General features: G+C 44.0%; 1 protein-coding gene across 6 annotated transcripts in view; it reads left to right on the top strand.

Moving 5' to 3' along the window:
- The window catches only part of sh3pxd2aa (SH3 and PX domains 2Aa), an 84344-nt gene that overhangs the window by 60660 nt on the left and 8905 nt on the right, over window positions 1-14779 (top strand). For all 6 annotated transcript variants that reach the window (XM_037974963.1, XM_037974962.1, XM_037974965.1 and 3 more), the window contains 3 exons: window positions 9108-9221; window positions 11012-11095; window positions 13894-14011. In XM_037974963.1, the coding sequence (XP_037830891.1) occupies window positions 9108-9221; window positions 11012-11095; window positions 13894-14011 (316 nt within the window). The remainder of the gene's footprint in view (window positions 1-9107; window positions 9222-11011; window positions 11096-13893; window positions 14012-14779) is intronic.

Raw genomic sequence — 14779 nt, 5'->3', positions numbered from 1 at the left:
CCACCCACCCCCCCATCCCTCCACCCAATCAACCAACCGTCCATCCATCCATCCATCCATCCATCCATCCCTCTATCCATCCATCCATGCATGCATCCATCCATCCATCCATCCATCCATCCATCCATCCATCCACCCATCCACCCATCCATCCATCCATCCATCCATCCACCCATCCATCCATCCATCTATGCATCCATCCACCCATCGCCTGTCTCCAGCAGTCACTGTGTGAGAGGCGGGGGACACCTGGACAGGTCTCCAGTCCATCACAGGGACACACAGAGACAAACAACCATTCAGCCTCTCACTCACACCTACAGACAATTTAGAGTTACCTGTTAACCTAACATGCTTGTTTTTGGTCTGTGGGTTTGGAAAAAGGCTGGGAATTGAACCTGTGACCTTTTGCTGTGAGACGACAGCTCTAACCATTGCGCACCGTGCAGCCTGCTCACAGATCATGATTTTTCCGTATAACTTATTGTTTTCAGACAGCAGCTGTTTGTCTGAGGCTTTTTTCTGCTCCGTGGAGCTCAGCTGAAGAGTTTTTTTCCTTTTATTTAACTCGAGGTTTGGTTCATTTCTGAAGTAACTCTTGTCATCATAAACGACAACGGTAACGTGTGTTTTGGGGATGGCTTTTGGTCCAAACTCAATAATGTCCCAAAGAAAAATGAATATCTTCATTTCCAGTCCTGTCAGCTTTTTATTCAAATATAAACCCTTTTATTTTTACTCCTTTTAAACATCATGGCTTCAGCTCCAGGGACTCTTGAGTTTTGAGTTCATGCATCCCTGAATGTTTCCTGAGTTAAACAGAAATGTCCCGTTCCCTGGTATCCGGCCTGACAGCATCTGCTCAGCAGAACTCAAACATTCAACATTTACTGAAGCACTTAGAGCAACACGAGCGCCTCCTGAACTCACTGCAGCTCGTTCCCCGAGAGCCAGACGGGTTGCTGCCGTCATCCTCTGGACCAGAGAAGTGGAGCAGCAGGATGATGATGATGAGGATGATGATGATGACATCATCTGAGAGCTCATATAATCTTCCAGAACCTCCTTCCTGCTTTCAAAGCTTCACTGCAGCCTTCTGGTCTGTGCTGCTCATTTTCTAACTCAGAGATCCTGACAGTTTGGTTGTTGTTCTTCTGTCCTCTCCGGGACATTTAGAAATCCGCTTTTATCTCCCGCTGCCACGGACGGTTTTCTGTCTGTAAGCAGAATATTTCATGGACTGTTAGGTGGGTTTGAATAAAACTCTCAGACAGTTATTATTACAGATGTTGAGCTAAAATGTTGCGTGGTAGTAGCTGAGAGTCATCCTGAACACAGACTCAGGCTGCTGTCTTTGTTTTAAGCTGGTATGAGAGGCGGCGGGCGATATGCATTCCTTTAAGGTTTTAGACTTCCTGTCGTACTCTCTGAGAGCAGATTAAACAAACAGTTATTTATTTATCCTCCCAGCAGCAGACGTTCCTGCTGCTGTTGAAAAGACGCCTTATTAAAGTAAAAACAGATTTATGATGAGCCGAGAGGGGGGAAGGTGGCGTTCGCCTGACTCATCCTCTGAGTTCAGACACCGGCCTGCTTCCCTCCCACTGATCCCAGATCAGACAGGAGAGACCACCGGCCCAGCTGCGTACTGTATGTGACCAGCTGAGTTCTGTGGAGCGGAGCGTTTGGTTAAAGAGCTGCAGATTAACAGACGATGGAACGTTGATTAAATTTAGATTCTTTCATGATTAAACACAATTCTACACAACCAGGTATTTATATCATACATTAGGTTTAAGATTGACTCAGATTTGTGTGGAATAGTTCTGATGAGTCAGTATCTTACCTGCAGTAGAAGGCAGTCAAACTATCAGCTCCTCAGAGCAGAAACCACCAACTCCAACTCCAATGACCCACATTCAGAGGTTTTCCATGAGCAGATACTGTAATAATATTTAGGCAGGAAGTAGCTCCTCAGACTACGTGGAGCAACAACCTTCAGCAGCAGATTTGTTCAGAAAACAGATCATCTCTTTGGTTTTAAAACAGTAGTAGTTGCTGTTTTTAGAACTGAATCCTTGAAACTGAGAGTTACAGACAGTTTTAGGAGGGTTCTGATGTTTTTAAAGGCAGCTGGGACTCTGTCGGTTTTTTGAAGACATTTTGAGAAACTTTCTCCTTTCAAACATTGCAGTTCCTATATTTCCTGTGAACTTTCCCTCCACTCTTTGACTCCTGGTGCCCCCTGATTTATTTATTTTACTCTGGGCTGCCTTTAAAGACAGATAAGAGAGGTGGAGGGTATATATATATATATATATATATATATATATATATATATATATATATATATATATTTCCTGTTTTATCATCTGAGACTAATGGATTGTCCAGAAGGAACTTAATACTAATCAGCTCAAGCCCCAACATCCAACATCTCAGTTTTCTTAGTCTGCTGAAGCTGACAGCATCTCGATCCAGTTGATTTAAACAGATTTGACAGTTTTCATTACTCCTCTCTGGAACTGAGAGCATATCTAACAGAACGAGTGTTTTATGGATAATATTAATTCTCTGTTTGTAAACTGTCTGCATGGAAACACCTCTCAGCAGCATGGCTCTGCTTGTTAGCTGGTAAAAAGCTGTTGCAGGTAGAATCAGTGCCAAGAGTTTTGGCAACGTTAGTCTGCCACACCTTTCCCAGCCCCGGGGATGTGGTGTGGCTGGCAGCACATAATTCAGCACATAACGGCTTTCCAAATGTTTCACCACAAGCTGTTAGATCATCTATCACCTCCAAACGTTTACAGTTTGTCAAGATTCCTAATATCATTAGGTCATGTTGAGTGTGTAAAACTGACTGTACTTCCCTCCATTTATATAAATCTGCAAAAGGAAAGAAGACTTCAAACCAAAACCAAAAGCACATTTTTAAAATGTTAACAACAAAGATTTAGGTGGAAAAAACCCATCACTGCAGAATATTCCCATTCATGTATGTGGTAACTGGGCTCCTATTTGAAGCCATTCCTGTTTATTATTTGAATCTGTTTTCCAGTTTAGTCAGTTCCAGCGCCCCCTGCTCTCCAGGGGATCTGCTCCTAATTAGGAGGATGACAGTCACCTTGTAGACGAGCCGGTCTCTGAAAGCCTTCCTCTCAGTTCTGAACTCAGAAACAGAAAGGAAAGACTGCAGAGGATGAAGCTCCAGCCAGACATCTGCTCCTCTCCATCACCTCCTTCCTCCCCTCCGGGACTGTTTCTCTTCCTCACCTGTGTTGTATTTTGTACAGAGAAACTCCCAATTAGAGCTCCGTACAGCCAGAGATGCCAATTACAGCCTCTCTGAATACCTGAGCTGTGTGGGAAACAGTAGGTGTTTTTGCAGAACCTCTGTGAATATTAGACATTAATGGCTGCACGCCTCAGAAATCCTCCACAACAGTTGGGCTCTTTATGTCAGACAAACTAAACAATTAAAGGTACCAACGCATGAAGCCCCCTTATTACCATCCATCCATTTCTACCTGCTTTTCCTTCCTGAGCCACGGGGAGTTGGTCTCTATCTGCAGAGAGGCGGGGGACACCTGGACAGGTCTCCCGTCCATCACAGGGACACCATTCACACCGAGGGACAATTTAAAGCCTAACCTGCATGTTTTTGGTCTGTGGGAGGAAAACCGCAGCACGGGGAGAACATGTAACCTCCGGGAGGTGAACCTGTGACCTCTCTGTGAGGCAGCAGCTCGAACCACTGCACAGCTTGATTCACTCCTGCAGTTCTGGACAAACCCAAACAGTCCATCAGTAGCAGAACATCAGACAATGTAGACAAAATTAGCAAAAAATAAATAATAATAAAAAGAATCCTGTTTGTTTCTACAGCTCAGATAAACTTTACTGGTTTTATCACAGAATGTTGGACCTGGAGTGTGATGATGTCACATCCTGAAAGTTTTGAAATGAAACCAACTGGACTTTTGTTCTGAAACAGACACTGATCTGAAGCCGTCAACCTTTTTGCAGAAATCGTCTCGTTATAAAAACTCTTATTTGTTTCTGTTTCATGTGGTGAAGTGGGCCACCTCTCAGAACACCTGGGCCTTAAAAACATCCAACCTGACAGGAAATGACTCCTTGTGTTCTGGGTCTACTGAGATAGGGGGGTGGGAACTTTTGCTCCTCGATGTGCGTCAGCCAGGTGTACCTTTTATTTGTCTTCTTCTTCTTCTGCGGCGCTGCTGCAGCTGAGGCTTCCAGGTGTCGGCCGTATTTGGAAATCTGAACTTATTCGTAATGTTTCACAGGAAAATGGATATTTTGGCTCATCTGTGAGGTTCTTTTTGATCACAGCTTCCTCCTCCTACACCAGGGGCTCAAATATCTTTCATTCTAAAGAGTATATGTCATTCAAGCCTGATTTTATTTAGTTTTATACTAACGGAGCTGCCAGTTGAATCTCCATATTTACTGCTGGCTGAAGTCTAAGAAAATTCCTCTAAGAAGCAAAAGAAGCTATAATTAGATTTGAGTTCCCAAGTAAAAACAGACCAAGTCTGCCAGACCCAAAACCCTGTGGTCCACGAGCTGGAAGAGCACAAACAGAAAACGTTTTTTTATCTAAAGTTAAAGTGTCCCATTCCTCTACGTTGGGTTAGGATGAAATTATTTCCTTCATTTAAAGTTTATTATCAGGAACACATCTCAGCCTGGTCTGTTTGTCTGATCAGTCCTAGTTTCTCTTCCTGAAACTCACGGCTGCTTTGGGCACCATTTTACCCATTTGGGCCCATTTCTTTAAAGGATACCCTGGTTTTTCTGCACCAACTGATTCCTGCATCACAGCATCAGAACCAGAACCCCTGACTGAGCTCCACTTTCTGCATCAGCTGGGCCAAGTTCTGCTTTGCTTTAATTGACTCTGAGTAATTTTCCTCCATCTGGCCGCCAATCTTTGGTCCAGATCTCCTCCTATGGGACAGATTTTCTGTAAAAACTGTAATCTGTCAACAAGACGCTCACACACATGGGTCAGCCCACTTCTCTCAGGACCCTGGGTTCACCGCGCCGCCAAGTGGCTGCTTCAGTCTCAGCTGCATGTTTGGGTTGTTTTCTCCACCCGCCGTCTCTGGACTTTCCTGGTTCTCGTTTATCTGCGTTTATAGTGCCCACTTTCTCCAGAGCTGACTTTAGAGGAGAACTGGTCTTTTCCAGATCCGACATATGTTCCCCTAATGGACGCTGGAGGTAGAGACGTGATGAAGACAGGTGCAAGAAAATACTGTATAACTTCTAGTTTCATGACAGCTGCTTGCTGTTGTTGCTCATTTTTCTTTATGTACACAGTTCTAACTTTAACAGCAAGTTCAGCTAAAAAAGAGACACAAGGCTTCAGTTTCCCTGATTAGAAACCAGCTGAGCTCGTATCCAGTTTATAGATCTGGAGGAATCTGTTGGACTCGTCCGTCTGGAATCAATTAGAAGTTTTATTGTTGTTGACCGCGCTGCTGCAGGGCAGCTTTCATGCTCTCCACGCGTGTCGTATCTTTTCAGCAGCATTTAGCCGTGTTTTCAGGATCCCTTCTTCCCAGTAGCTCCTGTTTGGTCAGCAGAGATGTGACCCAGCTGTTTCTGCACGTGTGATGAAGGAGGAAGGGAGGCCCAACCTGAATACCTCCTGCAGCTGGCTTCCATTTCTGAAAGGTTGAAATGAATCAGTGTAATTAGTTTCATGTGAGCCGGGCTTTTCTTTCTGTGATGCAGACCTTTCATGAAAAGAAAAAAAGATGAAGGAATGAAAACATCGAGGGCCAGATTCAGAACACCGGATAAATCAGCGAAAGGCTCCGGTCCAGAAAGGTTCTGGTTGGGGTGTTGAGTTAGTTAGGTTAGTGAAGCGATGGTAACAAAACATGAATGTCCGTAAATGTGAAGAAAGCCTGATGTCAGCGATGTTTCAGACGTTGATCCGACTGAAATCATCAAAACTTCCTACTTTTATATGAAGGTTCTGTTTTCAGTCCAGTTTTTTGTTCTTCTTGGACTTTGGAGAGCAAACAGCAGCGAGCAGAAAGTGTTCATGTGTTCATAAGGGCTGTTTTATCCCGATGACCTGGAAGGACGGGAGCTGAGCTGGTTTTATTAAAGTTTGTGTCCTGAGTCAGAGCTGCTGTCCTGTCAGCCACTGCTCACACTTTTAACATCTTATAAACTTTAATATTATCATCATTTTACTCTCATGATGTGTGTCTTATCTTGTTTTATTTTTCACTAAAAGGGAATCATGTTCTGCTGGTCTACATGAGGAATTCTTCTTGCTGTGATTGGTTTTTATCATCAGAGTTTAAAGTTCTAGGTTGGTTTTCATTATGAAGATGAATCTTAAGCCTGTTTAGACAAAACTGAAACAGAAACATAAAAAAGGAACTTTTAGAGTCAGACAGAAGGTTTAAAGCAGCTTTCTGAACCCAGCAGATGCTTCTCTCCACCGCAGCTCCTTAAATCAACTTTTATGTTTTTGGATTTAATGGTTGTTTTATAAGTGTCACAGCACAAAGTTTAATTTCCTATGAAAGCACTACCTGCAGTTAAAGCAAGCAGAGGCTTAAATCGATCCTGAAGGGCCGAGCTGAGCCGGCCTGAAAGCAAACATCTCTGCAGGGTTCGGATCTTAAACTGAAACCTTCGGAGAGTTTTACTGCAGAGCGTCTGTATTTCTGAATAAGGTTCTCTGTTCTCTCACACTTCATCTGCTGGAGGGAAGTTCATGGAGGACAGTATTTCACAGGGATTGTTTTCTGCCGTGACATTCAGGGGGGCCGAGGCTGCAGAACAGGAAGGTTTTAATCCCTGTTGATGCTTTTAAAATGTAAAGCTTTAGAGTTTCTATAAACATTACAGTTTAAGCTGCAATTACTCATGAATGCATTAAAATTATCTGCAAACAACCAGGAAAAATACAAGAGAAATGACAGCTTCTGCTAAAATGCAGTGTGAACACAGAGCTGAAACTGTTGTTAAAGCTAAAAGTAGAAAATGTCTTCCTAGGACCAAAGGTTTACTAAAAATAAAAGCAACAAAACTGTAGCTGAAAGCTTGAAGCAGCAAAAGGCTCAAAACAAAAAGATCTCAGGAGCCATTTAAACTCTGAGGAAATAATCACAGATTGAATGTCTATAAATAATTAACTTTAGAGTCAACCTGATTCAAGATGGACGCCAGAGCTAACTGACTTCAGCTAGCACAAAAATGGCTACAACTCAGTGAGTTTTACAGATATTTGTCAGGTTGGGTGGACCCAACGTGCAGGAAATAAACAATATGTTTAAAATAAAAAGAAACAAAAACAAAACGCTGACGAGGCAGCAAATCCAAACTACGACAAAACAAGGCAGGAAGCAGACAGCGTGCGTGCACGACAGTGGACCTGCAGGTAAATGTAGGAAATGATCAGCCTTTAAAGGTGAGGGTCATTAGGGGAAGTGGGCGCAGGTGAGTGATTACTAACTAGGAGCAGGTGGAGGTGGGCGGGGCAGGAAGACAGGTGATAAACTGAGGAGAAGTTAACGATGACGGGAACACAAGAAGCAGAAACTTTACAGACACAACATGAAAACAATAACCCCGAATACAAAAAAACAAATTCTGAGCTCAAATTTGGACTGAAGGTAGCTGAGAGTCATTCACCAAAAATACATGAGATCTTTCTTTAACTCTTGGGCAGGAAAGGTGGCGGGTGATGATTTCATTAAAGCTGAAGCTCTTTTTAAGAAGAAAGAAGTTTTGCTGCTGTTTAAATGAAAACTGGAAAATCAATAAGAGATGTATCTGTTTGGGTTTTAATCAGAAGTAAGGATAGATGATTGAAAGTTTAACTCTCCTGCTCGTTAGCAGTGATATTTATTTCCACGTCCTGCAGCCTGTTTTGGAGCAAGCTTCTCCACGTCAGTCATGATGTGTGTTAATGTGCTGGTCTCGTAGAGGGTCATAAAACCGGGCGCCTCCTCCAACCACATTAAACCCAGAGCCATATGGTTGTAAATATAAAGCTCTGACTTAATTATTGGAATCATTTGGAGGAAAAAAGCAAAAACATGCAACAATCTTTGTTCATAAGTTTTCCTGTACAGAAGTCTGAGCTTTTCGACCATCTGGTTACTGAGTGAACCTCGTGGAGCATGCAGTAAACACTCGGCCTGCAGGTAGTTGTGATGTAGGTCCCTCTCACACTTATCCTTCCTTCGCTTCTCCTGACATGTAGACCTGCGCTCTGAGCTCAGAGTCGGCCATCATGGCAGCTCGGACGCGTGTGACTCTGCAGCAGCAGCTTTAATGAAGCCATGCTTCTGTTTTAGAGCAACTGACTGACTCCTTTCTTTGTACATTTGATCAAAAATGCTTCGTCTAAACATGTTTTTATTTCAGAACGAAAGCCAGCTGTCAGATTGTGATTGGTGGTTCTTTTAGTGACACATGTTTCTGCAGCTTCGTGGAGTTCTTTCAGTGAATGTTGAAGCAGAAGAGCAGACTTGTCATCGCAGTCTGAGCTCCGCTCTGCAGGAACAAGGAAAGGTTCACCCAACAGCTCAGGGTTGTGCAGCAGTCTTTTAATCAGTACAGACATCCTAAAGACAGATGAACCGTCAGCTTTAAATAATAAGTTCAACAAACTGCTGCAGAGATACTTATAGCAGCTGTTTCTTGTTCCTCTGTGGGGTAAAATATGGGCTTCTTGAACCCATCTTTACTACTGGAAATGTTTTTGTTTGTCTGAAGAAGAGATCCGTGGATCTGCATCTCTTGTTCTTCAGGAGCGTTCAGAGTTACACTGAAGCCAACCAAGAGATGCTCTGAGAACACTACCTGAAAGCCAAAAACAGGAAAACACTAGCTTAAAGCTAAAAGTAGCAGAAAGCAGGAATAAAATAGCTAAAGCTACGCTCAAAGTAGCATAAGAAGACATAAACTGAGCCAGCAGCTGAAGCAGATTTAAAGAGAACAAAGTTTTGAAAGAACTGAAGAGATCTGAATGGATTTCTGTTAAAAGTTAGCACCCCCCTCCTGAATGAGCTGAAGGTTTGTTTAACCCCCCCTCCCTCTGTGCGCAGGTTGGTGGTTCGTCAGTACAGCCGAGGAGCAGGGCTGGGTCCCGGCCACGTACCTGGACTCCCAGAATGGAACGAAAGACGATTTGGATCTGGGCACCTCCAGAACCGGAGAAGGTTTGTTCTCTCAGACATTATTAAAGTCATAAAACACAGAAAGGCTGTTGGGAGGAGGTCTCCTTCTCTTCATGAAGTTAGAGGTCGACACATTTATAAACACATCTGGAGCCTCGGAGGCCTCGGGCACAGGGTGATGGGGAAACCGAACCACTCTGCACCACAGAAAAGTCCTGGCTGCTCCCCCGGGGCGCAGGAACCTCGTGTTGTTGTGACCCTGTTCTCCCGAATGTTTAGTCTGACTGCTGGGAGGGAGCATTTCATCACCGTGTCCCAACCCCCCCTCACACACACACAGCGCAGATATATAACGTGCAAACACACAAGAATGCAGATATGTGCTGCAGAATAGAACTTTTCAGTGGATGATGCAACAGTTTATGAAGCTGTAAGCTGCCACGGGATAACGGGACAAATATTTTCTGTCTCCACACTGTTAGAACGATGACAGCTGTCCCAGAAACTTATCTGCTGCTGTTTTCTTCTTCTGGAGTCTCTGTTCTCACACACACACACACAGATGAGCTGGCACTCTCCTCACATTTCGAAGATGTAATGTTGCCTGTATTAGAAGAATGAAACGTTTTGTTTTCTGACTGAAGAAATGCTGAAAGGTCCCGACGACTGAAGAAGGTTTAATATAAAGAAAACTGAAGACTCTGCAGAGGCTCTTAATCCAGAGAGTGAATCTAAAAAACAAGAACAGGATGAGATGCATGATGGGAAACAGAACCTGGTTCCAATATGGACGCCCAACTCCAACCAAACAAACTCCTCAGAGGTTTCAGAGATGTGTTTGTGATTGGACAGAACTGAATACAGGTCAGATTTCCCTCGGACCTCTTCTGACCAGCATATGTTTGGTAGTCAGGACCCAATCGGTCCAGATCTGATCTGTAGGACCACCTGTGAACTCATGTGACCCCACCTGAGCAGCAGAGTTATTACCTGAAAGACTGGAGGTCAGCTGAGAGCTGATTAAAGATAATAAAAGTTTTAAAGGTTGTTTGTGGATCTGCATACAAGCACATCTGTCTGACATCTGGAGGAAAAACAAACACGTGAAATAAACAAGAAGGACATCCTGGACATTTCTCTTCCTGTTCCTAAAGCTGTCCTTCCAGTCCTGGTTCTGTCTCCGGGTTTCCCACATGGTCACTTTCCATCCTCTCCTACATCTCAGTATCTCCACGAGGTCCGTAACCGAATTCTGCTGACAGTTCAACCCGCTGGAGAGGAACCGTCAGGCCTCCAAATAACATTTCCTCTTTGTGCCGCGGCTGATATTTCAATTAGGAGGTCATCGGGAGGAGGCTGGCGCTCGGTGGGTCGGATGGGATGATGAAGGGATGAAAGAGGGAGGAAGAAGACGAGCTGAGCGACAGAGAAGGAATTAGATTATCGAGGAGTCTTGTTCTCCATCTGGCCTTCCTCTGGTTAATGTGTCCTCAGAGAAGATGGAGGCTAATCGCTTTATAACTGCTGCTTCCAGCTAACGAGGAATAAACCAGGTTAAAAGTTCAGCTAAGTTCTCTGAGATCAGCTCACCTGAACACAACTTTATTATAATAATAACTAACTGTTATAATTACTCTTCTAAATGTACTTCTAATGAACTTTAGTTTTATTAAACAATTTACTAACTAAACTCAGATATCATCATTTTAAAACACAAATAAAAAGCTGTTCGGCTCGTTAACCCTTCATGTCTCAGTTTTTCTAACAGCAGCTTCTCAAACTAACATCTTTTTCTTTGTTTTTGTCTTTTGGTTGCTCCTGCTCCTCATCAGTAACTAAAAGACGAAAGGCTCACCTGAAGAGGCTGGACCGCCGCTGGACCCTCGGTGGCATCGTTAACCGTCAGCAGAGCAGAGGTGAAAGGTCACACATCACCCAAACCAATTCAAGGCTCTAACAGCTGGAGCCACATGAGGACAGAAAGGTGTTAGAAGCTTTTATAACACCTGAATAAGCTTTTAGCTGATGGATTTTAAAGGCTCTGAGTCCGTTCTGCAGATAAGGAGCTAAGTCTGTAAAACTGCCTGATCTGCAGCTGTGTCTGTCTTTTATACGGCGGCCATCTTGAATCAAGCTGACGTTAAAAGTTAACAGGTGCAGATGGAATATTTTGCTAACAGCAGACAAACTAACACACATGTTACATGATCGCCCACCTCGGCTCTGATGGTAAACGACTTTGTTTACGCCGACAGCAGCCTGCCTCGGGATCCCGCCAGGAGCTGCGAGTTGGGTGGCCAGGACTCGGCTTCATCAGGGAAATCTTAAACGTTTCTTCGCCGCTCGGCTCCCACTGAGCAGCAGAATAATTGGAGTGCATTAAGGCTTTTTGGCTCCTGCAGAGTGAACTCGGAGCCCTGAGAATGATTGTGTAACTGTGTTTCTGCTTTAAAAAGCTCTTAATTACTACAAGAATCTAAAAGAATCTGGTTGTTTATTATAAATGAATTAAACATGAAAGAGTTTTATTCACAGACCCCGGCAGGTCCATTGTTTAAAGTTTCAAAATAAACTAGAATTCATAATTTACTGAAGCAGATCCTGCCCCAAAATCCACCAACTTTCTTCTCTGAAGCCCAACAGAGGCAGACTCTTAATTTGAAGAGTATCTATGGGCTTTTATTCTGAAACTCCAGGTTAAAACCCTCTTCCTGATTCCTTTTTTATGTCTTTAAATCCTTGATTTTTCTGAGCATCAAAGCTCTGATTAGAGACAACAGGAAGGATCTATGTGGGCGGCCATGATGGGAACACAAGACGAAGAAGAGCATGCTGGGTAATATAGAAGTCCCAGTGATTAAGACTCATTAAGTTAAACCACAGTCTGTGCTCTTCTTCTACAGTGATAAATCAGTCAGTTTAGATTATTACTGAAGGAAGTCCTGAGTTCATGTCGGCGTTTAGAGAAGAAGCTGTTAAATGCTTCAGTTTCAACATCCCTGAAAAAGAATTTACTCTAATCGTTCCAAACGGTTGTGAATTTATTCTTGCAGATCCCTCCTCAAACGAGCTAATAACTGTCCGGATTTACATTTAGCAGGAAGTTTTACCTCACAGCACCAATCATGAAATCTAAAACTTTAAGAAGAAATTCCCACAGCAAGTTCAAGTAAATGAAAAAAGCTAAAATGTCAAACAAAGAAACAAAAACTTTGAATAAGGAAACAATAAAGTGTGAGCTGAACTGGTGCCGGTGCCATAAATAAAGGTTTAAAACGGAGGTTTCCTGCTCTCGCTCTCTGGTGGCGACAGCGTGCCGGGTGACTCAGAGCTGGTCTGATTAAAGCCAGGCTGCTGATTGGACCGCTGCCCCGTTTTCACACTTTCCATCAGCTCATTCTCCCAGAACCTGTTCGGTTCTGCAGGCCTGACTGACATGATGCTCCTGGTTCCAGCAATAAAACTAACCAAGCTGATGCAGAAAAGTTTGTTTTTATTCTCCGATCTTCCTGCAGCTTCGGGAACAGTAAGCTCTGAATTTTAATGGCAGGCAAAGTTCCCCTCGAATTGCTAAATAAGTCCCTGTGGACGTTAATGGGCTTCAGCTGAACGAAGAGGGTTTGCAGCTCTGCAGGAGAACGATGTTGTGAAGGAACCGAAGAGATTTAAATTGATTTTTACGGTTCAAATATCTGCAAATTAGGTGAAATATAAAAAAAAATATAAAAGTTTCAGCAGCTGAACGAGCTGAACGTTAGATCAGAAACACAACATAAATAAATAAATAAACTGAAGCAAAAGTGTGAATGCTGACTCAGCATTTTTAACGTCGAACCCTTGGATCAGCTCAGAGCGTCTCTGTTCTTCGAGAACGTTCCTCCTTCTGCTGTCTTATTGGAGACATTAAGCCCTGATTTGATTTCCAGAGTCCTGCTGCCCGAGCGCTCAGCTCCCTGATGTGTGTGTGTGTGTGCAGGTAATACATGTGATCGAGCTGATCTTTAATCATTCCTCTGATCCCTGCAGGTCAGACTTTACCTCTGTGTTGGTAGATTCTCCTGGAAGCTGTGCACGTTGTTGTTCTCTTTCCATCTGCAAACACACACACACACACACACACCCACACACACACACACACACACACACACACACACACACACACACACCGACACACACACACACACCGAGCATGCCGAGGTTCAGAGCCAGACTTTCCATTCTGCTCCACATGTACAGCCTCAGCTGCTTTGCAGTGATGAACATGAATCCCTGCTGTCTCAAACCACCTGACCAGATCTCATCCAGATCCTTCTGCTTATTTAACTCTGTCCTCTGCTCGGAGGTTGGAGTCCTGGAGTCCAGGCCTTCTTTTTGCCTCGGTGTCCGTAAATCCCCAAACCTCCTCCAACCCTGCGTTAAGCCCGTGGAGGGATTTCCTGGAAGGCCTGCAGAGCGTGAGAGAAGAGAGAAATCCTGCTTTCTGTGGAGCTCCTCCCAGAAGAGCCGAGCGCCGGATCAGGGTTCAGATGGTCAGCCACTGGGGGATGTGTTGACCACCAGGGGGCGCTGTTTGTTGTTGTTGTCCGGGACAAAGAGGGGAAATCTGTGGTTGGATCAAAATGATTTGTTTTATATCGCTCACATATTCCATTTTGTCCTAAAAACACTCCGTCGTGATGCTTTCACTCAGTCGGTTTGTTTTCTTCTCTTCCAGAGGAGAAATATGTGACGGTTCAGTCGTACAGCAGTCAGGGCATGGACGAGGTGAGCTTTGAGAAAGGGGTCACCGTGGAGGTGATCCAGAAGAACCTGGAGGGCTGGTGGTACATCAGGTGGGTCAGCTCTTCATCCCCCCCCCCACACACACACACACTGTGACTGGAATAATTCTCCTCAGAGAACAATAAGAGTTTTTGTTGTCATCATTCAGAACCTTCTTATTGCTCAGATCGCTCAGCTCGGTGATTAAAGCTCAACATGTGGTCCTCTCCTGCTGGTGTGTGTGTGTGTGTGTGTGTTGAGTTCACTTCCTGACAGTTTGTTTGTTTGATCACAGTTTGAAATGTTGCCTGGTGGCAGCTGAAATGTGCCTCTTAGGCCTGAGAACTTCCAAACAAATTGTCTCAGAGAACAGGATACAGAATTCTGCTGATGTGATGCTCTGAAAGAGAAAACTGTCTCTTCTGTAGCTCATTTTATTTATATTCTTCTTCTTCTTCAGCTGATTCCTCTTCAGGGGTCTCCAAACGAGTCGTCCTCCATTTAACTCTGTCCTCTGTGTCCTCTGTCCTCCACGTCCTCTCTAACTGCATCCATATCTGTCCTCTCTGTCTCTAACCTCCTTCTGTCCCTCCTCTGGACATGTCCAAACCGTCTCAGTCTTTGTCTCCCAGTCCTTCAACCTGTGCTGGACCTCTGATGTCCTCATTCCTGATCCTGTCCATCCTCGTCCCTCCCAAGGAGAACCTCAACATCTTCAGCTCTGACACTTCCTGTTCTGTCTCCAAACCATCATGGCCGCTCTCACCACTGTCTGGAAACCTTTGACCTTTGTTGACACCTTTTTTTTATTGATACATGACATTTGTATATGTTTGTTG

Source organism: Kryptolebias marmoratus, linkage group LG3, assembly GCF_001649575.2.
Source record: "Kryptolebias marmoratus isolate JLee-2015 linkage group LG3, ASM164957v2, whole genome shotgun sequence".
Classification (NCBI taxonomy): domain Eukaryota; kingdom Metazoa; phylum Chordata; class Actinopteri; order Cyprinodontiformes; family Rivulidae; genus Kryptolebias; species Kryptolebias marmoratus.
This window is presented reverse-complemented; position numbering and strand designations above follow the sequence as displayed.